The 27,292-nt window shown below is 42.1% G+C and overlaps 1 protein-coding gene across 1 annotated transcript; it reads left to right on the plus strand.

The window, feature by feature from the left end:
* Positions 1-12,676: 12,676 nt before the first annotated feature.
* On the plus strand, positions 12,677-26,707 carry VDAC2 (voltage dependent anion channel 2). Its single transcript, XM_054276893.1, has 9 exons — positions 12,677-12,865; positions 16,470-16,541; positions 17,501-17,550; positions 19,779-19,931; positions 20,021-20,073; positions 20,509-20,736; positions 21,871-22,021; positions 22,920-22,977; positions 23,762-26,707. The coding sequence occupies exons 1-9, from the start codon at positions 12,682-12,684 to the stop codon at positions 23,851-23,853; spliced, it is 1,041 nt and encodes a 346-aa protein (XP_054132868.1). The 5' UTR covers positions 12,677-12,681; the 3' UTR covers positions 23,854-26,707.
* The last annotated feature ends 585 nt before the right edge of the window (positions 26,708-27,292 follow it).

Consider the following 27,292-nt stretch of genomic DNA (forward strand, 5'->3'; position numbering starts at 1 on the left):
AGTGCTTTAATGAGGGTGCCAAAAAGTGATTCAATCTGTGAGTAACAGGGTTGCAACACTTGGCCAAAGGCTCTACCTCTTGTTTCTGTCCTGCCAATTAAAAATAGCCCCCTGGCTAATGCCAGGGAATGTAACAGCCCTGCATGGCACAGGTGCAGGCTGTCAGTCAGGAGGCTGGAAATTCCTAGAAAAGCACCTGCTCTCCTGCAGGCTCTATGGGATGATCATGAGGAGAAAGCAGAGGAGAAAGGAGGGAGGTTTGCAGCAGGCTCTGCTGAAGGTGGCCCTTGCTGAGGGTCTCTGCTCTGGAGATGATTCCTACCCAAAGGTGCTCTTCTGTTCAGTTGTTCTGGTTCTCTCTTAATCAGGCTGTTTCTCCAAGCTGTGGGTTGCCACAACTGAAAACCAGAGCTTTAGTTAAAGGCTGGTGTGTGCTTCTGGCAAGCTGGAACATGGAATACCACCACTCAAGTGCTATCTCACTCCAGCACTGCAGAAATGCTGTGTTGAGGATTTGGGCTGGGATTCAGGCTGCAGGGACAGGCTGGTGTGAGGGCATGACTGAGTCAGGGCTGTACTGATGTGTGCACATTGACCAGCAATGGGGTTTATATGCCAGAATTCTTTTATCATCTTCCAGGAACAGCCTCCTACAGGACAGTTACAGCCAAATCCACAGACAGGCTCCTCCTCAGGCATTACCTCTACCACATGCAAATGCACCTGCCCTGGCTGGTGTGGCTCACAGATGGTTCACAGCCTGTCATTTTCACTTTTGCTTTCCAGGGGGATGTGGACTTTATCATCTGATGGCTGTTGATTTGCCCTCGGTGTTCCATATACTATTTATAAATACAAGTCCCTGCTCTGCTTTTCTTAGGGCATGGGAGAGCTGGCAATAAATGACAGAACAGCCCAGACCACTGCAGCACCACGGGAAGCCACAGCAGCACAGGGTGTGGTGAGCATGTCATCCAGAGCAAGACCATAGCCTGAGATTACCTTTGTTCACATTCTGCCCAGATGTTCAAAGTTCAGTTCCAGCTAATCCAAGGCTGCCATGTCAGAGGTAGGAAGAATTTACACCTAGAGCTGCACAAAGATTAAGGACCTGTCTCTGCTCTTTGAGTTAATCTGAAGAAATCCCCCACATAAGGCTAAATGCACATATCATTATCATTGTTATTCTTGTTTCAGCCCTTAAGAGGCAATGGTCACCAGACCCAGCTGTGCAAGATGTGGGAGTATAAACCCATTTGGATCCTGGGGCAGTAGGTGCTTGGGATGCAGGTCCTTGGTGTCTCAAACGCCAGTCTGACCACTGCAGAACTGTGAGAATTCATTCTCAGACAGGTAACAAAGCTGCTGGCTTAGAAAGGAGGATTTCTTACTTCCCTTTGTAAGAAATGAGGGAGCTTAACTGAGGGTGGAGTGACAGATATATAAATTCATTCAGTGCTTCTGAAGACATTTATCAGAAGTAAAATAAAGGTATTTTGGGGTCTTTAATCAAGAGTGCTGACTTTCCTTAATGGTTAGTAATATGTGGTGTTCTTGAAAGGATTTTTCTGTTTTACATCACTAAGAAAAGTTCCGTTTTCTCTGAAGATTTTTGGACATTAATGTTCCCAAGTGCAGAAAAGAAAAGGCTGAAGTTGACTTGGATTCAGATCCATATTTTCTTGATTCCCTTCCGTCCTTTTCTTCCCTCAATCACAAAAGCCTTAAGAAAAAGTATGGCATTATCCATCTTCTAATCATCTTCCCTGGGACGTTGTCCTGCAGGATCTGTGCTAGGCATGAACTAACTTGTCAGCTTGCTACAAACACAGGCAGGGTAACTGAGGACTACCACCCTATTTAGATAAAGAAACCTAAGATGGGGTGTGGCTGATAAGATTGCTGAGTCTTCCAGGACAGACCTGTGGGGAATCTCATGGCAAAACCTCAGAACTGTGCTCTCAGGCTGAGGATCTGTCTGGCACAAACCTTGTGTGCTGCTGCATCCTGTTTGCTGCCTGAGTATAGGCCAAAGGTGAAAGGTTTTTGGAAGGTCTTTTCTTCTGCCAGAAGTGATTAATGGAAAGCAGACGGCCAGCAGGTCAGAATAACAGCTTGAGTGCCAGGATCCTGCCAAAAGAAGTATCCTTGTGCATTAGGATTTCTGAGCACTGGCTTTTGTCACTTGAACATCTGTATCCTGCTCTGAGGATTTCAAAGCACATCTGAGATTCATCCTCGTGGAAAATGAAAGCACAGTAGGTCCCAGGCATGCCAAATATTGCAGTGGGCTTATCAGACAAGCCCATTACACTGCCCTAGCTTCTCAGAGAGCTTATTTAAAAGAGTGAGAATATCTTCAAATAAGTGTCCTGTACATCAATTCCCTGAGCTGTAAGAAATCAGGACTACAACAAAAGAAAATAAACACATTACTAATAAAGCTGCCTGGAATGAGGAGCTGAGTAAAACTAAAAAAAATCACAAACAAAAAACCCCAAATCAAAACGCAGCCTCCTCCCCCTCTACTCCCCAAAAAAAATCAAACCCAAAAAACTGAGAGAGAGGAAAAACAAAGTGCATGCAATTGTTCTTGGTCCCATGCATGGTGCAGTCTAAGCCAGCTGACAGAGCCTGATGGGATGGGAGCTGCAGGCAGTGCCAGCTGCAGAGGCATGGAGAAGACAAGGCTGTGCATTGGTTGGCAGGCTGGATGCTGCACAGGGAGGCAGTTGTACCAGGAAGCATCCACAGCAACACTTCACACCACTGTAACTGCAACTTGTGTCAGAAGAAATCTGCCAACTATATTGAAAATGGTGCTGGAGGCTGAAAGCCTGGAACAGAATGTGCCCCTCCTGGGCATGACCCCAGCTCAGCTGAGACACCCCAGGATGAAGTCCTACACAACATGACTCATGTTATATTTGGCACTTAGTGCAGCTAATCTTATGCTATAGTGCTGAACAAATGTTTGCAGCCATATAATGGCACAAAGTGCAGAAGTTCACTGTATCTGAATCAGTCATCCTGCACTGGGTTCGTGGATATACAGCCTGGAACTGCATTTGATTAATGCAAAAGCCATCTTTATTTTAGGATTTTTGGTTTTGTTTTTGTTGCTTCTTTTTCATAACCTGAGAAATTGTCAGAAATATTGGATATAATATTGAGTTTGATTTTCAAAGGGTAGATTCTTTGGCCCTTCCGGGCTTGAAAGTGTTTGAAAAAACCTCTTTATTCACACTTGGAAAGTGTAGATATTTCATTTACTGCTGCTGGGTGAATTTTCAGTGATGGCAGGACTCTGGATGATGATGCCACCAAGCTGAGGCATGTTTGGCTGCTGCTCAATGGAGCCGTTTCCTGTGTCTAAACAGAACCAAGATCTCCATGTAAAGCATTTCACAAGCTTTATCTTTGTCATTCTCTAGCTTCTATTTTAGTATTCTGTATAATAAATCTTATATTATTATCTTCTGATCTCATTACAGTCTTCTCCTATGAATGTCTAATCTTGGTGGATGAATCTAACACATTGAAGGATGACTTTTGGGTAGCTGCTGATTTAATGATACTGGAAATACAGAATTGCCAACACCAACCATGAGACTCTCTGCACAGCTGAATTTCTATTTCTTCTATTACTTGCAACCTTGGTACAGCAAGATCTTTTTTTCCTTTTTTTTCTCTGAAATAATTAATCTATCTAGGTTATTCTAATTAGCAGCTTTCTATTACAGTCATAAAAAGTTACAAATTTTGTCCCTCTTACCAGGAGAAATAGGGAGAAGCTGTATTATCAAGAAAGCCCAACACCTGAACCCTGACTCAGAATTATAATTTCTGTGGGTTGGTTGAATCTCCAAGCCTGTCTGCAAGAAGAATAGAAGTATGGAAGTAAAATAAGATTTTTTTTCTTTTTTTCACAAGGATACTGGGGGTGGGATAACTTAAATCAGTTTGGCACATGGGACTGAAGACCTGAAAAGCCAGATTTAGTGCAAATAAGACAATAGAGAGAAAAGTTTCTAAGTTTCTCAACTCCTGAAATGCACGAAGTCAAATATCCATTTACTGAAGCATATCAAAACCATTTCTATTTCTCAGTTTCATGGGCCCTGTCAAACAAAAATGCATGAATTCACACAAGGAGACCCTTGGATGTGCTGGATGACTGTATACTTCCAATACTCCACTTAGAAAGCATAACCAAGCTATTGATGTTCACATGGAAAATACATTTGTAGACAACCACTGCAGAACAGCAGGGTTTATAATATGTTCGGTAATTTTCTAAAATGTTGGAAGCTATTTCAGAAAAAAAAAGTTCAACTTGTTTAAAAATATATATTTTTACTACATTCATGAACTTAACACGCAGTGTGTACCTAAGTTTTAATCAAAATGCAGCTGGAAATGTGAAGTTAAAATGTATATAATAATTTATTGAATTGTAGTTCTTTGCTATATTCTATTTCTTAAGGTTATATTTTCTGTTTGAATCATGTGAGTTGCCTGGAAACTTTCATCCTGGATCTGAAAACATCCTACCAGAAAACTTTATCTCTACATGACAGAAATGGAGCAAAGGCTCACTTCTCTCTCTGAAATGATTCCTTCCTTGTGATCACTCCTTATGATCAATGAACCACGTGCTATTTCTCTATATATGTCCTGGCTAGCCTCTTAATGTTTATTACTTCCTTAATCTGTTGCTGGGTTAATTGAATCATTGGCCCATGTCCTGCTGTGAATGCCCATGCAGAGACAGAGGTCTGTTTGGTTGACAGCCCTCAGTGACATTTTTGAGAAATATGTATTTTGTGGATTATTACTTGTAGAGCTTTGTCCTAAAGATCTGTCCTGGGTTCTGGTTGTAAGTGACACAGATGAAGTGAGTGACACTGAAATTTTCCACAACTTGCACCTGTGAGCCCATCTGTAACCACACACTATCCATTTTCCACAGCACAGGCTTTTCAAGTCCCTGCAGCATATTGTATCTGAAAGGCAGCAATTTTTAGCAATAGCTACTTCTACTGGTAGGCAGCAGCATCAGACAAATGTCTCTCCAACCATAGTGTAGAAGAAATTTTTGAAATGCCTGAATTGTAAAAATGTGGTGAATGTGTTCTGAGGGTGTGAAATAGGTCTGCCTAGACATCTCTTCCTTCCAAACCACTTCCTTCCACTAGGAAGTGGTTTCGTTTTATTTTAGAATGGTGCATGATTTCTCCTGGTGGTTTGGCTGTATACAAATAACATGACCTCTTTAGGCAGTGATATGTCATATTGTTGTACCTCTCTTGTTACCTTTGAATGTGGAGGATTTTAGTGTGTGTAGATTTTTAAGCAATATCTTATCTGTCTTTCTATTACATGCTGTGATAGTCTTACACCTGGGTAGGCAAGTTTTTCAATGTGACATTAAAAAATAAAAGTTGTAGTTATGTAAGGGTTGGAAAGCAGGACAATTTTTTCAATGTTCACTTTGTGCTGGGCTGTACAAAAGAGGTCAATGTCATTACTCCCTTTTTGCAGAAGGACAAAGATTCTTAAAGGGAAGTGAAATTAATTGCTTGAGGTAAACCTGTAGTAAAGCCCTGATTTCTTCATTCTTGTCAGCAGACAGCTGTGCCCTTAGTCCTGTCACAGTTCATTACTCCCTTGTATTTGTACTTATTTGTGCTTCTGCGTCTGGATTTTGCTCCCTTTTCTCTTTCCTCCTGAGCAGAGAAGGCATTTAGTGTTCTTATGCTCCTGAATGGTTATATGTAGGGACTGTCCTTTCTGCTCAGAACCACGGCCAAATTTACAATGCAGGGTTAAATGAGAAATCTCATTTCACTGTTTCAGCTGTGGGATGCAGTGTGCACAGGTGCTCTGGGGAGATGGCTGAGACCAATTACATTAAGACCAGAGATTAAGTGTGTGCCTCCATCAGTACACCCTTAACAGAAATCAATTGCCAGACTGTACCAGGGGAGATCCTCCTCAAGTTTATAGGTTGAGTGGGTGAATTTTACTAGACAGCAAAAGGGCAATTTTTTTCATGTGATATCTGAAATACCCACCTCAACATGAAATACACAGAGCTGTCTCAAATCATTTTAAGAACTATTTCAATTGGGCAAACAGCATTTTTCCTTACAAAGCACTGAACATTTTAATTAAAACTTCAGAAAATATGTTCTGACTTACACAAATTTCTGGACTAGAATCTCCAATGTGATTAAATAAAAATGAATCAATGAAATAAGGTATTACTAAAATAAGACATTTACTGGTGGTGATTAGGTGGATCTAATGATAAGAACCACTATCATGAGCTGTGCTGCATTGAGTCCAGCACTGAGCACCTGGACACTAACTAGCACATGACTGTACATATACACTCAAATTTCTGTGAAAGAGGAAAAATTTGCCACAGGTCCTTTTTTTTTTTTTATTTTGTGTGTGTGTGTGTGAGGGTGTGTGTTCTATTATCTCATATTCAAATGAAAATGCAACCATTAAAGGACTGGATGAATCACAATTGCTGGCAAAGTTTGCTTAGGTTCCACATGCCGTGGAAGGGTGTGGACTACACAGTTTTCCAAGAAAATCATGCAGGCAGAAAAAGTAATAAATTCGCTACTTTTATATTTCTTTGCACAACTGCTGTCAGAATACAGCTGTAGATAAATGACTTCTTGTAGGTTTGTCCTATCACGACAAGCCTCTCCTCGCAGGTAAGCAGCAGTGTCAGCTTGCTCCGGGTAAAGCGCAGCCGATCCCAGGCCCATGGGTTTTCCGTCAGCCCCGTGGGCGCTGTCCGGGAGCGCAGGAACACTCGGCGTGCTGCGGCCCGTCAGTCCGCTTTAGAAGGGCGGTGCCATCAGCCCGAGCTCCCTCTGTGTCGCTGTCTCCTCTTCCAGAGCCTGGGCTGTCTCTCGGCATTCTCAGCACCGTCTCGGTGGCGCAGCCGGCCGGGAACGCCTGCCCTCCGCCGCTGCTGCCGCGCTCCCGCAAGGCAGCGCCCGGGGAATGGCGGGGAATGGCAGGGAATGGCGGGGAATGGCAGAGAATGACGCGGAATGGCAGGGAGTGACGGGGAATGGCAGGGAATGACGGGGAATGGCAGGGAGTGACGGGGAATGGCAGGGAATGACGGGGAATGAAGCGCTCAGAGAAGCGCCGGCCCTGCCGGGGCTGCAGCACGGAGCGGCAGCGTTCGGCCGGCACTTCACCCTGCATTCCCGCAGGATAAAACCGGGGCCACGCCGCGCTCCTTAAGGCTGTGGATCAGCTCACGGCCGGTCCCGGTCGCTCGGGGTCCCGGGCATCGCACCCAAAGCCGAGCGCGACAGCCGCCGCAGGCTGCGGGACCCGCCGGCCAGCTCAGCTCGTCCTGTCCCACAGCACCAGCATCCTTCCCACAGCACATCTGCTTCCAAGAACCTCCGCTTTCCCCTCTGAACCATGGATCTTCCTTCCCCCAGCCAGAGGCGATGGTGCCTTTCGGCCTCCGGAGCCAAGGCACGATCCGTGTCACAGCTCAGGCAGCCTGGCCCGGCTGGAGCTTCCTCGAAGTCCCTGGAGCCCATCTGGGGCAGGAGCTCAGGTTCCAGCAGCCTGAGCCCCCCAGCCTGGCTGTTGTACATGGCCGGCCGTCACCTGCTGTGCTTGTAAAGCCTGCCACAAACAGGCACCTTAGAAAGAGAGGTCACCTTAAGAAAGTCCTACTTGCAGAGAGAAATTGATTGAAGTGCAGATTAGTATGACAGCAAATATTATTAGGATTTTAGCATTGTTAGTTTTTTAAAGAGGGAAACTTAGTCCTTCAAAAGCAAATGGCCAACATGCTGTTACTGTAGAGATATTCTCAGGTTTAGAGCTGTACATCAGAGCAGTTTACAATAATGACCATCATCAGAATATTCTGAGCACAATAAGGACACTCTGTAAATAATGTGAAAGGTTGTGAAGCCAGGATTGCACTTTTTTTCTTTGGAGAGGGATTTGCCTGTTCTCTACTCCCCCTCTCCAAGCCCCCTTCTGAACACAGAACAAAACTCTTGGGCACAGTCCCGTGCATGTTCCTCCTCTATGGCTCAGCTTTGCTTTGTTTCCACCAAGTTGTTATTCACAACATTTAGGTTTAACCCTGGAGTGGCTTCAGTGAGAGACAAGGCCATAAAAACATTGCTGAACATCTTGTGCACCCGTGTCCCTCACTGGGTCAAGCTATACAAGGGGAAAAGCAGTGTCCTGGAGGAAACCTAATTATTTTCAGCAAGGCAAGTACAGTCTTGGAGGCCTTTTGCTCTGCAGCGTTAATTCCTTTGGTGTAAAGTGTCCTGGCTTTTCTAAGACCTGTAATCCTCAGTCAATTTCTTACAACAGAAAAATTTGTAACCTCTAAAACTAAGTGCCATGCATCCATTTGACACAGTAACTGCTACAGCCTTCATCATGAGCAGGAATGTCAACAATACAGTAGCTGAGTAACTGGTCTCATATTTATTTCAGGTGAGAACTGCTGCACCAATCTCTCAAACCTATTGTTTGGCATAAGTGATTTGGAACGCTTATGCCATCATATCTGGGCATATCTCTTTGAGCTTCTCAGTGTGCTTTGCATTAATTGTTGTGTTTTGCTTAGAGCTCAGCATCTAATTTTGTGATTGCCCCACCCTTTCTTGAATTTATCTCCTGCAAGGAATGAAGCCTATTAATTAACTTATTTCTGGGTGTCAGGACACCTGATGGTTTGTAAATCTATCAGGAATATAAAACATGTCTTATTCCTTGAAGATAAAAAAGCCCCAACAACAAGAAGGCAATGAAATCTGCAAGAAAAAGAAAATTTAAGGAAAATATTATTATCAATCAAATTAAAATTCAGAAGAATGAGTAAGTACAGGCTCTTCTGCATGGGGTTGTTTTTATTTCAGTTTCTTCTTGCTCTTCAACAGAACCTTTTCCACATCCTTCTTATTATTTATTTGGGAATAAGATGCTTTAGTATTGAACATGTACTAGAAGAGTGTGCAGAATCTCCAAAGGCCACAGTGTCACCACAGGTAGGATTGGATTTTTAGTTTGCTTAGCTTGTGGAGCTATGGACAATCACCTTTCATTAGTTATGTAGTTGTAAGGTGCTTCTGTGTCTCCATTAGTCTTAGTAGGTATTGCAAACAAGCTGGTTCCCTTGTTGACTTTCTCAAATTTGGTTTCTGTTTGCTTTCTATGATGGGTCTAATGCTGGCTAAATGCCCATGCACTAGAAATTATTTACTCATTTCCTGCTCTGAGATATGGATTAGGATGAGGAGGGCAAAACAGGCTCAAAACTTTAAAGCGTATAAAGAAAAGTTTATTAACAAAATTAAAAGAAAAATAATAAGAAAATCAGAATAAACCTTCAGAACACTTCTCCTCCCTCCACATTCTCTTTTCTTTCCTACTGACAACATGAAGAGAAAAAACCTGGGATTTTCAGTCAGTTTATAACCTCTAAAATAGTCTTCAGTTCTCAGTTCTCTTAGAGAGGGGAGTCTCTCTTGCAATGCTATGGAGACTCCTCCACAGTAAACAGTTCTCTCCTGGCTTTTAATTTCCATGAATAGCAGCCGCCTGGAAATCTGCAATCGTGAAGTCCCTCCCATCTTTTCTGCAGCTTTCCCACAGCTGCATTCATGGGCCATGTCAACTTATTGGGGTGCTATTTTTAAGGATGAGCTGTTCTAGCATAAAAACAAAAGTTTTTTTAATCCTTTTCTGGGAACAGAGATTTTCTTCTTCTGTTCCTTGAGAAAGGTTTCTCATTTCTCTCTGTTTAAACTTTTCATTGGATCACAGCTACTGCAACATCTGCTTATTTCAACACTGATGGTTCTGCTCATGGCTGTAGTTAGAACACTGCATCTACCCAACACATTCTCTGAATTCTAGGGAAAAAACCAGAGTTTGATATATCAAATACACCTTCACCATAGTTTTACAAAAAGAATTTCAGCCCAATATTAAGGCATCCAGTCAATCCCCTCCCATCGTAGAAAAAACCCTTGGCTTTGTTTGTTCTGAATTTGTTTCTTGGTAGCTTCAACTGTTTTCCACCCTTTCCCTGCTGGTTACAGTTTCATAATATGAAACTGTATGCTATATGCCCTAAAGAAGCTTGTTTCAGAATGAGGCAGCTGTTCATTGCTAGACCTTTATTAAGGCTTCTCCACTGAATCATCAACTGGAGATCTGCATCTGGAGGGGAGAGCAAACAATGACTTCAGGCTCCTGTCAGAAGTGAATGTAAGTTATTATCTGAACTGTGTGCTGGACACTGGGACATACTGCAGGCACTTGCTCTCTTTTTGCTGCTCACACACACTACTGTGGTAATTGTGATTATAAACTGTGGAGAGAGAAGCAGAGTTTGTGTTCAAATGGCAGTAAACTTGCAGTGACCTGTGGGTTGTTTGTCTCCAAGTGGTGCCAGTCAAACAGGTGATCTGGTGTCAGTTATACACAAATATGGCTCTATTCACACAAAATGGTAACAGTTCAACTGCAAGTGGCCCCTAAACCTGAGAGCTGCTGAATTTCAACAGAAAACCAGCCCATTCACAGGAAGTGCATCTACATAGGAGTGTGTGCACTAAATTGTATGAGGGGATTCCTAAGAAGGAAGGTCTAGAGTAATTCAGAAGGCTTGCTATTGCAGGCCTGAAGCTGTGCCTTTTTGGTGCTCTGAGCTTTAGCAGATATGCTGAGATGAATAAGGCATGGTTGTACAAGGCAGGGGCAGGGCAAGAGTGAGTAACAAACACTGGCAGGCAGAGGCTGTTGCTACAGAACCCCGGAATGCAGAGGAGTTTGTGTGCTGTTGTCTGTCTCAGATTATTGCTTCTGCCTTGTCTCACAAAGCAAGTGATTCATCGATTTTTTTCTCAGGGCGGGGCAGTAATTGCTTTCCTAGATTGCTAAAAATAAAGCCAAACCATTACTAAAATATTAATCTTTAAATTGGGGGGGGGGGGGGGGAGCAGAATGCTGATGTGTCCTATAAGCAACTGAACTTTTATCCAGAATGGATTTATAGTACTGGTATGAATAATAAATGCATGTCTTTAAATAATGAGCAACCTATTCCACAATCTATTTTTACTTAATCAGATCTCTGTTTATTCCTAATGTATGTTTCCATGTACAGTAAGACACACTGGGTTTCTTTTCCTACTGTTATTTCTCGGTATGTGGCTTTCCTTCTTGATTCATCAACACGTATTTATCAGTGCAATGCCAAACTGTGTTACTTAAAACTGTCAGAATGAAACATCTCTTGGATCTTTTGGTGTGAAAGCCATGGACTTGCACACACACAAAGAAAATCTGTTGCTTATCTTTTGCTATAGCAAGAAGGTGCTGACTGCATTTGTTGGGCCTTGCTGCTAATGTGCTCTTTTCTTGATATCCTGGATAATTACTGTTGTACCATGTGTTCTGGGAAATGAATTGTGTTATTATGTATTTTTCATATCACACAAATATATTTTTTTATTTGTAAATGAATTTCACTTTCTTGAGGAATTTGAGATCATGTCATAATCCAAGCAAGGAGAGAAGAATATGAATTTTAGAAATGGCTGTTGTGCGGTTCCTTGGCCTTGCAATGGTCTGCATTGGTGACTCGGTGATTCCTCCTGCAGAGCTCTGCAGAGGCTGCTGCACAATAGTCGTGTGACTGTGGTTTCCAGCTATGATTTATGGTCAGACAGCACTATCTAGGAAAGCTTTGAGGGTCATTGCTTCTCTTGGCCTGAGACATGCTGTGCTCTTATGGGGGGGGCGTCTGTGGCTGGTGACTGGAAGAGGTAAAAACGGAGCTTAGGCATTTGGAAAGTCTGTGGTAACTTGTCTGCAGGAGGCACGAAACCTGGTTAGATGGGCTAGAACTGCCAGAGCAGCAATAGGACAGCCATCCTGCAGATGTCCCTGTGTGTCTGCGGCCTTGGGGCAGCAGCGGAGCGTGCGAGCTGTGCTGCGCTCAGTGGGACAGCAAAGGCGAGCAGCCCTGCGGAGCGATGCCGGGCACTGCGTCATAGCCCCGAGCTCCGCGGCCGCTGTTCCCTGGAGCAGGAAAGGGCTCCTGGGGACTGTAACGAGGAGCAGGGGCTGTGCCCGGCAAGCGCCACCGGCGCAAAGGCCCTGGCTCTCCGCGGCTGAAGGGCGGCTGCAGTCCGTGTGCCAGGCCGGGAGGCGGGTGGGCCCCGAGAGGGTGACCGGTAGCTTCTCAGGAAGGGCAGCGGCGCGCGGCTGCTGTTGTATGTACGGCCGACGGCCGCCCGTCTCCAAGGAGAGAAGAACGTTGCCCAGCAGGCCCCGGGGCGGAAGGATCCCGGGCGCGGCCGCTGCGGCCGCTGCGGAGCTCCTCCTGCCCCGCGGGCGGCCCCAGCCGCTCCGCCCGCCCGAGTGCACCGGCCCCGCCCGGCCTCGCCCCTTCGCACGGCCCGCCTTCCCGCAGGCCCCTGCCGCCGCCGGGGCTGCCCGGCCGAGCGCCTGCCGGGCCGCGGCGCCGCGGTCCGGCTTTAGGTTCGGGGCTGCGGCGCCGCCCGCGGCTACCGAGCTCTAGGCCGCGGGCGGCGGCGGCTGCCGCGGGGCCGGTGGTAGTGTGGCGCGGCGGGCGGGGCAGGCGGCAGGATGGGCGGCCCGGGCAGCCCGGGGTCCTGCGGGACGCCAGCGGCGGGCGGGCGGACTGGTGTCTCCTTCACTTCGCCCTCCAGTGCCCAAAGCTGCAGCAGCGCGGTCTGCCGCACCCCTGCACCCCCCCGTGACCGGCCCGAGCCCACCTGCCCCGACGACCGGCCACAACCAGCACAAGCAGGTGCCGGCCCCGGCCGCTACCGGCCCCGCGGGGCAACGTGGGGGGGGGCGGGCGGGGCTCGCCTGGCGGCGAGCGGGTCCGGGGCCTCGTGGGCCGGGGGTCGCGGGGCCGCGGGCTCGTCCCAGCGCTCCCGGGTTCGCGGGGCGGGCGGGGGCCTCCCCGTCTCTCCGTGGCCGCTGTCCCCGCGGCCGGGCTCGGTTGCGCGAGGCGCGGCGGGGCGGGCGGGTCAGGCCGGGATGCCCAAGATGGCCGCGCCGAGCGGGTCGGTTCACCTTGCGGCGGGGCGGGCGGCGCGCCTGGCGCCCGGCCTGGGGCCGCCGCTCGGCCCGGCCCGCGCTGCGGCCGCATCCCCTCGCCCCTCGCTGCCCTTCCCCTCCGGGAGGCGCTGCTTTGCTACCCCCGCCTCGCTTCCTGAGCCCGTAGTCCATTTCCAGATCTTGTCCTTTAAGTTTCTACATTGGCCTGGCCGATATTAGGCTTGCGTGTCCACCTCCGGTCTGTGAATAGAGAGACGGTTAATGCAAGGGTAAGGAGGTGGCTTTTTTTAAAGCTCTCTGCACTGTCAGTGTAAGCCTGAAGGTCACCGTGTGTCCGGTATATTTTAACAAATTAATTTTTAAATAACCTTAATTTTTCTGCTGCTATTTATTGGGATACTGGGACAATTTCGGCGTAGTTGTTGCTTTTCTAAATTACGTGAGTACAGATTTTTTTTAAAAAATCTATTATAGGCTGATATGATTTCTAGTTTGATCTTGAATGTCTTGAGATCTTAAAAGTGTTAGAAATCCTAATAGAGGCCTGTGGCATTTTTTAATTGACGAGTGTGAGAGTTTTGAAATACTGCCTCCAAGGAGAACTGTGATGTAGTAATTCCAGTAACGTTAATGCATTTTTCTGTTCTTGGGGTGACTTATTTTTTTTTTTTTAATGGCAGAAGAAAGCATGGTTGTGCCTCCCGAGTAGCAGATTAATTAAATTTTTTTCATCATGGTGGCATGAAACAAAGATTAGGGTGGAGCTCTCACTTGGCTCAAGTATATTCTGTACTTCAGGTCTATTATTTTACAGTTTTTAAAGCAAACCTGTAGTTGCTAAATGATGCTAATTGTTTAGTGACTTCTAATTAGTAATTTTTAAGTGAAGGATGCTTCAAAATAGGGTTGGGAAAAATGATTTGTCATTTTAAGAATTTGCGAACCTGTCTAACATTGAAGGACACAGGACTGATTTTTTATGGCCCTGTTATCATTTAATGAGCGTTCTGACGGTGCCACTGGTTTATCAGGCATTTAGTATATCCAAAATTAACTCTTGGTTTCCTGTTTTGTCCTCATCCATCCCTGTCAGTATTACAGTATATTATTAGAACAGCAGAGTGACAGTTGGACTCTCTTTCAACATTTTATCACACAACTTGTATCTGTAGACTGGAATGTCTGACAAATACTGGTTGGTTTCCCTGAAGTGGTAAGGATGCTTAACTAGGTCAGATAAAACAGTAGCATCCTTTTTACTGTAATAATCCTCTAAATTTTGACGCAGATACAAGTTTGTTACCTTCTCAGGACATTTCTGCTTAGCATAAATCTCTTTTCTGTACTGGTTGTCTAGTCAGCTTGGAAACAATGAAAACAAAAGGGAAAAGCTCGTTTATTTATACTGTGAAAGCATGTCTGTGGTAAAGGCTAATATAAAACTCCAAAACTAGAAATGATTATTTTTCTGGCAATGCTAGTTAGAGGTGAGATGTACTCATTAGAGGAGACGTGTAGCTAAACCCTCTGTGTAAGATGTTCAGCTGCTGAATTGTAGGGGTGCTGTACAGCAGAACTCTGCAGGCAAGAGTTCTCACACTCCCTTGTAATTGGTCTATCAGCTGCTGCTTTCCATGGAATAAATAATAGGAACCATTCAATGGCATCTCACTGGGATCAGGGTCTGTTCTTCTAGAAACTTGAACTTGGGCTAAGCTTCTTTATGCGTCAGATGCTTTAAGCCATTTTCATGTCTCTTTAAAAAAATGTTTAGTTTAACTCCCTGAAAACCAGACTTGTTCTTGAGCAAGTGATAGATATCTTGGTATAGTGACTTGGTTGTAGAGTTTAGACATCTTTGCTAAAGAAGTTTTTCTGAATTTGTGTGTATGTATGTGAAACTGAGTGTAAATATTGTTTCTTAGAGGAAGTTGAAATTATCCCCTTAGGGAGCTGAAGTAGGGTACTCTGGAAATCTGCATTATGAATTGTAGAAAAATAAGGAACAGTCTTCTGCCTTCCTGTTGATTGCTAAAGTAGTTTGGTTTATTTTGTTGGGTTTTTTTTTGTTTTGGTTTTTTTTTTTTTTTTTTGTTTTTTTATTAGTACCAGTTCATACAATTTGGCCGCATATAGCAGATATAATTAGGGTTTGGAAGTTAACATGTGAGAACACTGCCATTGTTATTTTTCAAGTTCTAAAGATAGATAGTTTTTTCATTTACTTAAAAAGAAAAAAAATCAATCCACCACACTAAAGGAAGATAAAAAGTCAATTATGTTAATCTCAGTCTCTCAGCTAAACCAATGTGACCAATCAGTTTGAGAAGATAAGATTTTTTGTTTGCTTGTGTTTAGCATTTTCATGGCCTTGTCTAGTTAGTTTCATTTTCCCCTCTTCCACAGTTTGGGGGGAGTTATTAATATACTCTTTCCTACATTTCACAACTTTAAAATACAGGGCCTCTGTAACAGCAGCCTCTTGCTACTGAAATCATGGGAAAACAGTGTTTGAAGGGAGGGCAGATAAGAGTGCGTGTTCCCAGGGAGGAGAGCGATAGGGGCCTCCCCGAGACCTTAGCCTGCTGTCTGTCCATGGGGCCGCAGCTCATCTGCACTGGCAGGTTCTTTAACAGCAGGGCTACCAGGGGCTCCCTGTCTGAGAAAGGCACTTGTAAGATGTCTTCTCCCAGACCCCACACTCCTCCTACTTGGCTGTTTTAAACTAACAGGACAACTTCCCAAACTTTAGGTTGATTGCTGGGTAATGGCATTAGATCTTTCTTTTAAAATTGTATGTCTTCTATGTAAAATATGGGGCAAAAATGATGTTGGAGAGCAGATAAAGAGCTCTCTCTTTACATTTTCAAAACTAAAACCTTGTGGGTACTTTGAGGTAGTTTTCATAAACATGTGTCAACTTGGACTTTGTGGAACTTCAGGGAATAACTGTCTGCATTACAGGTTTTTAGCTTTCTAGTGTCCAGGTTTTTGGCGGTGGCTATGCCAACTCTGGAAATGTGAGTTATTAATTCCTGGTAATGAAAGATGTATGGATAAATCTACCTGAAAAGTTAAGAACTGGATGGTCTTGTAATGCCTTTTCTCTGCTGTGCCTCTTCTCTGCATAAGCCGAGAAAACATCTCGTGTTCACAGTGACCTTCAGTGAAAACCTGCGTTTCACAGAATACTGTAGTATTGTATCTATTAATTTTAAATATATAATTATTAATTGTTTTTATGTAGCAGAATCTGCCTTAAAGATTGTCTTGAAAGAATTGTGGTAGCATTTTTTCATGTGTGCAGTGGCAGAAGGTTCATTATTAATTAACCCTTTACCTTTCAGCTCCAATGGCAATTCCTCCAGCATACGTAGACCTTGGCAAACCTGCCAGAGATATCTTCAATAAAGGATATGGTAAGAATAATACCTTTTATAAGTGATGTTTGAGGTGCAACAATGAGTTGCCTTTTTAAGTCTGTATGGAAAATTGAATGATCAAATGCCAGTGTTTTTGGGGAGGGGGAAGGTCTGCTGTGTTTTTTATCTTTACCACCAACAAACTGATCGTTGAAGGCTTTTTGTGGCTTGTTTTGATGTGAAGGCTGTTAAGTCTCACTGCTTGAGCCACATAAATGTCAGAGGTGTACAAGTATGCAAGAATGCCAGCAGCAAGTGTAGTTTAACTTAGCAGCACTTTGTTTACTGCTCTGTCTGTGCCACAACATTTGTTGATATAGAAAGGGTTATATACAAGTCTAATGTAGCCTTTTTTGGACTAGAAAGAGGAATGGCTATTGGGATAAAGAATCCTTCCACATCTTAAAATGCTGTAATACCAGGTAGCTGCATAGTTAAATCATTCTTTGTTACAGTGCTCTTTCTTTCTGGTCTTTGGAAATGTGGGGGTTTTTTACTAAGACTGTTGCTTGCCTCTCTGGATAGCAATGTGAATTGACACTCTCACAAAACCTGCTTATATTCCATTGGTTGTGTATTTCCCAGTGACTTTGCTTTTACAGTTTTTTACTTTGACATATTTTGTCTTTGTGCAGAAAGAGGTGGTTTATGGGTTGGGATAGCTCTTTAAAAGGGATTGACTATTATATAAAAACTGTTCCATTCCAGGGACAGAAAATGTGTTTCCTTTTAGAAGCATCATTTGGTAGTTAAATCTACTCATGCAGAACTGAGAGGCACTTCCCTGCCTTATTTTGGAGAGGCCTCCTTTACCTGCTGTGGCGTCTGTATGCTGAAGTTAGTCTATAGCTGTTTATACATATTTATGTAGGACACTGCTGAGCCTGAAAGACCAGCTTGTTCAAAAATGTGCAGGGCCTTAGTTAATCATGTAACTTTGACTTCTGTTTATTAAGGCTTTGGGTTGGTGAAACTGGATGTGAAAACAAAATCTGCAAGTGGAGTGGTGAGTTTAAGTAACTTTTATTCATTATATATTTTTCTAGCTATGTTCTGATACTTAGTTAAAAGGGGCACATTTCAGATACTGTTAAATATTTTATAGGCTATATGAATGATAAATATCTGGTGTTAAATAATATCAGAAGCCCTTAAACTTCTGAATGTATCAGGAATATTGCCATGTTTAGTAATCTTCTTATAATAAAAGGGCTTATTAATTATCCCTGGTCTTACATGTGAAGGTAAACAAATAAAGGATTTTAATATACCAATTATAGTATACAGATTTTATTTCTGAAGTACCTTTGGTACTGTTTGGTGGAAAATTCTGCCATCTTGGTTTTTGTATGAAGTAGTTGGCATTGAATAAGCATGTTGAATCTTTGCCTCTTCTAGGTACTTAAGTGCTGCAGTAGTGTTCCATGCAAGATGTCTTATTGTGCAAGCAGTGCCCCCTGTGACTTTTATCTATTTCTATAGCAGACTTTGCAAAATACAATGGTAGTTTTTTTTTTTTCCTCCCCATAACTGGAGCCTGAGTCCTGTAACTTACTGTTAGAAACAAGGTTCATGGGGTTGTATGCTCTGTTTTTTCTAGAAGTCTGTATGCCAACCAAAACACAGTTGGCAAGAGCCCTTACTATTACAGAGGTAGTTGTTCTTACTGTAGCTTGTTTCTTTGGAGACTACCATTTATGCTGGTAAAACTCTCTGAAAAATCCAAGCCCTAAAGTGAATCCCGTATCAGTTACAAGCCATCCTTCCCAGGAGGAGAAACTGCTGCCATATATGTACTACAGATGTTTTAAAGCAGAGATAAGAAGATAATATAATCATTTGTTTCTCCTGAAGCTATTGTCCTAATGGTTACAGCCACACAGACCCTGTGCAGTAGGAATAGCACAAAGCAAGAAGTTAAATGTGAAGGTATTTGTGTAGTTCCCATCCCTTGTCATAGACCTGCTAGAATTATGCAACTGTGTATGGTGTCACTAACATCATACAGATAAATGTCTTGGACGTGGTCGGATTTGATCAGCCACCATTAAAGAACAGTCTCAGTCATGTTTGTTTTGTGCTCCTGGAGCTTTTACTAAGAGTGCCTAAGGACTTGCAATTTCAAATCTGTTTCCTTCTGGGGAAGGTGAGTGTAAAAGTTTGTTTGAAAATAGTGTATGGAGGAAGACAGAGATAAAAATGTTTATTTATATGTTTTAAAAAGTTGAAATAATTGACTTCTTAAATCATAAGGGCAATAATACCTCACTGGAAAGAGCTCTTTAAAAGATATTTGCAAACCTGGCTTTCACTTCTAATTACCTTCAGTTTTTGAACAGTGGTACACAGAAACTATTCATTCTGTTCTTTGTGAGAATCCAAATAGTGAGAGACATCAGCGTTTACTTCCTTTAATAAAGAAATGTGAGTGATACTGTTGATTTCTAAGTTACTTTGGAGAATTTCAGGTCAGATCATACCATACTATAAACCCAGCCTGATTGCTAAGCTCCCACTTGAAACATTATTTCTGTGTGTCATTGAACCAAGGTGCCAGGGCAATAGGAATTTTATCTGTGTAGTAGAAACAGAGAAAAGAGTAGAAGGTGTGCCTATGGCTAGTATGAAAGGCTGGTGCATTGGGCAGACTAAGAACTCTTTAAAAAACAGTTAAAACACCAACCCAAACAAAAAACCAAACCACCCACCCCACCCCCAGTTTGAAAAATGATGCCATTCTATGACCTTTTACAGTTGCACACTGTAAAATGTAAAAAATACACTAAATCACAAAATACATATGTATATGTCAAAATCACAAAATACTTATCTTAAAGAATTTTACTGGAGTTGTAGTACGTGCCTAATATGTTCTTGGCTCTTGGTTTGCTTTTTAAGTTGCTCACTGGGAGTATCAGACTGAACCTTACATTTCAAGAACTTGTTGCTGCTTTTGAGGAGAGTCCTTGTGCTGGCTACTGTCTTGCTTTGGAGTTAATTTGCCACCTGTACATTTTGTAATAGTGGCAGGAACACTGCAGTTGAGATGGGGATTGTGGAGAGTCCTCCATGTGGGCATGAGTCATTAATTCTTCTTGGCTGTGCTAGTCTCCCTTCTCCCCTGCAAGTTGTCTAGTGATTTTAAATTTTTTCTATGTAATAAGATCTTGGTGGTTGCTGAAGGAAACACTGTGTAATGCTTTCAGGATCACATGTATCTTCTGCGCTTTTTAGGAATTCACAACATCTGGTTCATCGAACACAGACACTGGAAAAGTGAATGGAAGCTTGGAGACCAAATACAAGTGGGCTGAGTATGGTCTGACTTTTACAGAAAAATGGAACACAGATAACACTCTGGGAACAGAAATTGCAATTGAAGATCAGGTAATAGATTAGGAAAATATTTATTGGTTTTACCTCTGTGTAAGAACTGAATTTATAGCTTTATCTTATCTTCTTCCCCCTTCAACTAGCTTGCCAAAGGCTTGAAGGTGACATTTGATACAACTTTCTCACCAAATACGGGGTAAGAATTGTTAACCTTTTTACCTTACTTAGGGAATCACAGCACCCATGGTCCATTGATCTGGTCTGTGGTATTTACAGAGCTTTTTGTATGGTTTGCTATTGATCCAGCTTAGCAAATCACAATGCTAAAGGCTTCTGCTCTTTACCATGACATCACTGTGGGGTTAGTATTGCATATTTCACAACTTTGCTTATTTTCTGGGATAGAAATACTGGAAGATTGCAGGAAACGTGAAACTGTTGCTGCGTTCATCAGAAAATGCCTGCTTGCCATAGCCCTGGGTGGTCTGAATTGGCTGGCTCTACTTTTGCCTGGTCCAGGGGATACATGTGCAAGACTTGTAGATATGTTGTGTAGAGTCATAGGGCTTGAATCTTGCTGATCACTGAGGAAGATCGTGTATGCTTAACATAACTCCTCTCTCTGTTTCAGAAAGAAAAGTGGTAAAATTAAGTCAGCATATAAACGTGAATGCATAAACCTTGGCTGTGATGTTGACTTTGATTTTGCTGGGCCTGCAGTCCATGGTTCAGCTGTCTTTGGTTATGAAGGCTGGCTTGCTGGTTATCAGATGACTTTTGATACTGCCAAATCAAAATTGACAAGAAATAATTTCTCTGTGGGTTACAAGACTGGAGACTTCCAACTGCACACTAATGTGTAAGTACTGAAAACTTCTCCAGCTTTCCAGAAGCAGGCTTACTTTAACTTCTAGTCAAAATACAAATGCTTGAAATATCAAGAGGTGCTTACAAGGCCATTAATGGAGTGGATTTTTCAGTAGGAAACTCAAAATAAATGTAAATGATACTTTGTATCTCTTTCAAAATCAAACACATGGGACTGGTCAGCACTTGGAGCATACGTGGTACAGATACTTAAGTACATGCAGATTGGAAGTGCAGTGCTTCAGTTATGCAGAACTGATCATAATGCTTTTTCTGGTTACCCCATTATATTGAATAGTATCAGATTACAATTTAAGGGCAGTAGATTTGTTAGAGGTAGTAATTAATGTTGCATTAATGCTGTGGTAGTTTTAGAGCAAGACTAGAGCATTGTTTCTGGGCTTTTTGTGGAGGTTCATCTTGCTTGTGGAGGTTCATCTTACATGAAACAGTGTAAACAAGTGTAAGACATCTTTCTTCAGACTTGCTGCCTTTAGATCTTACTCCAGAGCAATCTGATCAAGACTTACTGAAAAACATGATGCTTTCAACCCAAGTAAATAAAATTGGTGGAGTTCTAGTGTGTTTAGTTAGTTAGAAGTTTTGCTTTTGGGAAAGCACGGGGATTGTGTCTCTCTGAATTCAGGGAAATTGAGGAGTATAGCAGAAAACTATAAAATACTTTAGAGTCTGAGCTGTAAGAATTCCATTTCAGTTTGCTAATGTAAAACATTGTGACAGATTTTTGAAAGGTCATTCAGTTCTCTAGGAGTTTCACATATTCAGTAATCGTAAGTGCAGAAGGCCCATTTTGTAACCATTAACACACATTGATCAGTTTGTAAGGATTCGATCTAGAATTTTGTTCAAGGACTTTATTTGGCAATTAACATGAGAAATAGCTGTAGCGCTCTAAAATACCTTTTTATTTCCATGAATTACTGTAGTTTAATTTTGCCCTGAAGCCTTTGTTCATCTCCCCTTCTCTTTTCAAAAAATCTGAAATAACTCAAATTTTGAAGTTCTTATTTGAATAAAAATCTTTTTTTTTAAATCCCTTTTTTTGTTACTACTTCTGGAGTGGATTATGCAAATAGATAGCTGACTTTTCTCTTAATTTTTGCAGCAATGATGGTTCCGAATTTGGTGGGTCAATTTACCAAAAAGTGAGTGAGTCTCTTGAAACTGCTATAAACCTGGCTTGGACAGCAGGTAGCAACAGCACTCGCTTTGGCTTTGCAGCTAAATACAAGTTGGATCCCACTGCTTCTCTTTCAGTAAGTATGGCTGTAACCTGAAGGGTTGTGCAAAGTACAGTGTATTTTCAGTTGCTGTGAATCCCTGTGTTATTAGTACAGAATAGGCTGGGAGGCCTCGTAGGAATTACTCTTACAGTCCAGGCAATTATAATTAAACCAGCAGTATTTAAATTCTGTCATATTGCTTACAGCAAAGTCTCATAGAATCTGACTGTCACATGTGCTTATGTTGGAGATGCTAATGTACTTACAAAATGAAAAACACAGTTTAGAAAAACACAATTAAGAAAAATGTTTGTGTCTGGTTCTGTAAGTTTACACAATTCTTTTTAAACCAGTTTTTGGGGAGTTCTATCACATTCTGGAAGAACACTGGCAATACTGGTTAAAAGTTGATAAGCAGCATAGTTTCCTTTATGTTACAAAGTTGGAATCATTTTGTTGGGGAAGTGATGCAAAGTGAGATAAATAATTTTGTATATATTGTTTATGATGATATTACCCAATGTTTGCTGCGTGACTGACAAGATACTAATTCCTGTGTAATATGAACATGGAGGAGTCCTCTGATGTGGCATTTTTTAGGAGACTGGTGATAAATGTCTCTGGCCTTCTGGAAAGGGGGAAGTGGTGAAGTTCACCTATGAAACTATGTTTCAGTAACAGTTCTTCCTGCCCTTACATTCCTTCTGCTCTTAAATATGTTATTGCTTCAAATTATGTTACTGCTTCAGCTGTAAGTTGAAGGATGAGGGCATAGCTGGAAGGAGAGAATTCAGGAAACGCAGGTGAACTGAAAGAACAGATAACATTTGGTTAAACTGTTAACAGCAGTGTTGCCATAGTTATTCTAGATGGTAACAAATAACTAATCAGTTTCAGCATTTCAGTTGCTTTTTTTTTTTTTTTTTTTTAGGCGAAGGTGAACAATTCTAGTCTAATTGGAGTGGGTTATACCCAGACCCTGAGGCCAGGTAAGAGCTGTCATGTGAATTATATCATATATATATCTTCTATGCATCCTAAAAAAAATAGAGGTCTCTGCATTTATATGCATTTTTTTCCTTCAGAATATTTTTCCTTTGAACGCCAAGTAGATATTTTACAGTAGCTTCAGTCATACATCAAACCATTATCTAAGCAAGACAAACTATTTTATCTAATGGTATTAATATATTCCTCACTGATCTGTGCAGGAGTGGACTGTATTATGTTTGACAGCTTAGCTTTAGGCTAGGCAAAGCATGTCTTCTTTTTTGGCACTGCTTTGTCCAATCATACTGTGTTGAATGATAGCAGGTCTTCAAATTATGAGTAATTGTCAAAACCTCACACTTCCTACTCTTCATATTTAGTAAACAAGCTCTCCAGACCTTTACTTGTTCCACTTAGGTATGAAAGCACCTGTTAAGGCTGTATTGCCATTGGTTAGTTCCTTATTTGAAAAAATCTAGTTTCATTCCATCCCTCTATAGCTAGGAGTGTCTGTGCACAGATTTCCTCCTCCTTTGCATGTCTTAATGCAGGAAAGGAGAGCTCTTGCGTATTTAGCAATTAGAGACTTCGTATATTGATGTTATAACTTTACAAAAATCATGGGACTAATTTTCAGTAGATTTCATGGATGTATTCTCCTCTAAAAATCTTTAGAGGAAAGTAGTTGTATAAAAAGAGAGCTACAGCTGGGACTTGTGATGACAGAGGTTAAGTTGCATGAAAGCTACTGTGTTGTAAACATGCTTCTTAAAAATCTTACAGGTGTGAAGCTTACACTGTCTGCCCTGATAGATGGAAAGAGCATCAATGCTGGTGGCCATAAACTTGGTCTTGGCCTGGAACTGGAGGCTTAAAAAGGTGAAGAAACTGCTGCAGAGAAGGGATATCAGAAGAATTTGGCCTTAAAATGTATTTCCAATGTGACCAGCAGGCTTTTTCCCAGGAAGGATGACCTAGAACAAGAGCTGTATTTGAAGTATTTAGACAGTTACTTGTTAGCTGGTTTCTAGTTAAATTGGTTACCCATCTAGTTAAAATTCTGCATTAGTGCAGTCACTTAAACATTATTTAAATGTATTTAACTGTTTAATGCGCTACCCACAAATAATGAAATAGACATTTATGAAAACTGTACAATTGTGTGCATGTTTGTTTTTATGTTCCTTTTAACATTCGATATTGCCATTGAATGAAAAATGGATCACTGGATGTTTTGAAATGAGGTCAATAATTTTGTTGAATGACCTGAACTAGAAATACATTTGGTATCCCAAGACAAATTATGAATAAAACAAGTACACACACATACTTGTGCCTCAGATATTTTAAGAGTGAAGATGCGAGGGTAGTGCTCAGTTAAGTTTTAACTTTAGGTAATCCAAGAAGTAGTGCTCTGTACCTTCGTGCAATTAAGGACCCCCACCCATGACAATACTGAATATAGGTGAACAGTTGGATTCCTCAAGCAAATTGAATGTGCTTTTCTGTCAGGTAAGGTTTGTCATGACACAATGGTTTATTCCCCCTGTGATCCACGAGCGAGATGTGCTGTGCTCCTAGTTGGCCTTCTGATGCAAGAAGCGCAGATCGGTGTACTTGGCACACTGAGACATTTAAGAAATGTTCCTTGAAAAACCTCACCACAAACACACCTTTTGCTTATATTTGTATGAAGTGAGATGTATCTCTGCAATTGAATGTAACAGTGTAATGGTATAACAGCCTGCTTATCCCAACTGCTGTGAGAGGTTTCTGCTTAAAATGACTGAAATAAAGACAATTTTAAATGGACACAGAGGAAAATGCATCTGATCTTGCTTTCCCTTTAATAAATCTTGGCAGATACCCATTTTAAGTCCAGAAACTTGAGGAATAATGGGAAAACTTTAACATTTTTCTAGAATAGTAATGAAGAGAATATAAACATGAGGGAAATTTAGTCTGCAGACCTGACATCCCTGAAGGTTGAACTAGCTGTGAATGCTTTTAATGTGTAGTATATTAAATACATGTAGTTGTGCTGCTTAAATTTAAGAGTTGGGATTTACTGAGCTTGGGGGAATGCCTGGAACCTACTTAAGATACTCTCATAGCTGAGAAGAGTCCCTTGATACTTAGTCTTGCAGTCAGTGGTTCACAGCAGCTCCCTTTGTAGTGCAGGTGGCTGGCTCATGATGAGGAAGCTCTCTCTGGTTTGAAAGTGTTACCAGTTGATACTGGATTAAAATTCATGTCCACAGAAGTATCAGTGGTTTGCTGGAGGTCCTGTTCCATCCTGCGATGTTGCCCTCAGACTGAAATTCTCCCATGCAGCACTCTGTTATAAGCTGCCTGTGTTTAGGCTTTAGCTGTGGAGTAGCTGAGCCACCTTCTTTGCAGAAGACAGAGTAGAGCTTAAGCCTCCAGCTCAGGCTCTTGAGCAGGCTTGCTGGTGTGTTTGACTAGTTTTCTTATATGATAATAAAGCATTTGTGTTGTGGGGTACCTTTACTGCTGTTGTCACTAAATGCCTTTGTCTGAGTTGCATTTCCACCATTTAGGGTGGAAGAAGCATGTAAGGTGCAATATGTTGCTGTTATTGCATGTTGTGCATATTTTTATTTTGAGGTGGTTTTTATGTGCTAGACCACTTAAAAGCTAGAAACCATGCTGACAGACAGTGAATTTTTGTATGTGTTTTCTCTTCAGTATAACCATCTTTGGTGCCTCACAAAGACTGGGCTTCTTCAAAAACCACCAAAAAAAAAGGCTTAAAAAAACCAAACTAAACCACCAAAACATTCCCAAAACAAACCAAAACAACCTACCAAAACCAAAAAATCTTCCCAAAATGTTGTGTGCCTGTATACATTGTCCAGCTGCAGCACCCAGACAAATAATGGATTTTTTATTTTGGTTATGAATGATGCCTTGTTTCTATCCTCTTTTGAGGGGGCTGTAATTGACTTTTGTTTTTGGTGGTAGTGGTTTTGGGAATTTTTTTATTTTAGAGGCAAACACTATAACCCTTTTCTTCGCTATCTGCTCATCTAGATATTTTTTTCCTGAGGTCACACAATGGGTAAGTGATATAAAAGCACATATTGATGAGTTTCCCTTTGACTCTTTAAAATTAGTAATGGAAAACTTGAACCTATTCATTTTACTCTTTGTAAATGTGCATGACTTAACTAGCCCTCAGCCTTTAAACTTTAGGTAGTTGTAGTTGTTACAGTGCTGATAGGCAACCAGAGAAGTAAAAGGGCTCTGCAGTAGTTTAAAGAACTGTGAAAATGTGAGTTTTTCTAAAATACTCTGTCATAAATCACTACTTTTAACATTAAAATGAAGTTCAGTGTCCTTTTCTTAATATCTCTCAAGTAAGGCTTATTGAAAATGGCTTTCAAACTAACTTTTCAACTGTTACAGAAACTTGTGGTGTAATTGGAGTTCTGTGGTAGGGAATGTTGGTAGTTTATATAGCTCCATTTTATTAAAATATGTAAAAAGCCTTAACGATAACTTTCAGTGCCAGACAGCCTTTCCTCAGGTGTTCTGAATAAAAACCCCCACCACTTGAGATCACCAATGACCAGAGCATCGTTCTGCATCTTGTTTGTGTAAATTGTAGCATTGCATTCCTGCCTGGTACCGCTGGAGTAGCGGGTGTCTGTGTACATTGCAAGGGGACTTAATTACACTTTCATAAATAAAAATCCTTTCACATGAGATTGTGATGCCCTGGATTTCACGAGTTACTGTCTGAATGTCCTGAATGTTTATGCTCTTCCTGTGCTGTGGAAATTCTCCAGGTTGGTTCATTTAACCTTGCACTCTTCACGTGGTTCAACTGGGTGTGGTATATTCCTAAATCTGCCTCTTGCACACTGCAGTTGTTCAAAAGCAGGAAATTTTGAACTGTTTTGGAATGGGCAGGGAAACATTTTGCCCCCGAGCGTTGTGACGGGTTTTTACCTTTCCTGTGGCGCTGGATAAAGCGAGGCAGCAGTAAGGGTGCTTGCTGCCCTCTAATGTCCTGTTCTGGTGTTGAGCTCGGCTGCAACAGGCCGACAGCCGGGCACGAATACACAATTAACTCCCGGTGCCTGCTCTCCTCGGGGAAGTAGAACCGGGCAAACGAGCCAGCTTATGTGCGGATGATTCAGCCCTACTTCTACCAAAGGTTCTTGTTTCCTTATCAAACCAGTGAGCAAAGACAGAAGCAATTCTATGCAAGGCGAGGCAGTAATAAAACTGGCTCACACCTGTAGTAGTAGGGTATTAGTGGCAGGTAGAAATGCTTCCTGGGAACCA

This window comes from Melozone crissalis, unplaced genomic scaffold (genome assembly GCF_028551555.1).
Source record: "Melozone crissalis strain CALT ecotype California unplaced genomic scaffold, PUWL_Pcris_2 ptg000019l_1, whole genome shotgun sequence".
NCBI lineage: Eukaryota > Metazoa > Chordata > Aves > Passeriformes > Passerellidae > Melozone > Melozone crissalis.

Excerpts from the sequence above, each read along its gene's own strand:
- VDAC2 (XM_054276893.1), top strand. The coding sequence starts at position 12,682 with ATGGGCGGCCCGGGCAGCCCGGGGTCCTGCGGGACGCCAGCGGCGGGC. Across the intron at positions 16,542-17,500 it reads TATCTTCAATAAAGGATATG|GCTTTGGGTTGGTGAAACTG; the intron begins GTAAGAATAATA and ends CTGTTTATTAAG. Across the intron at positions 22,022-22,919 it reads ATCCCACTGCTTCTCTTTCA|GCGAAGGTGAACAATTCTAG; the intron begins GTAAGTATGGCT and ends TTTTTTTTTTAG.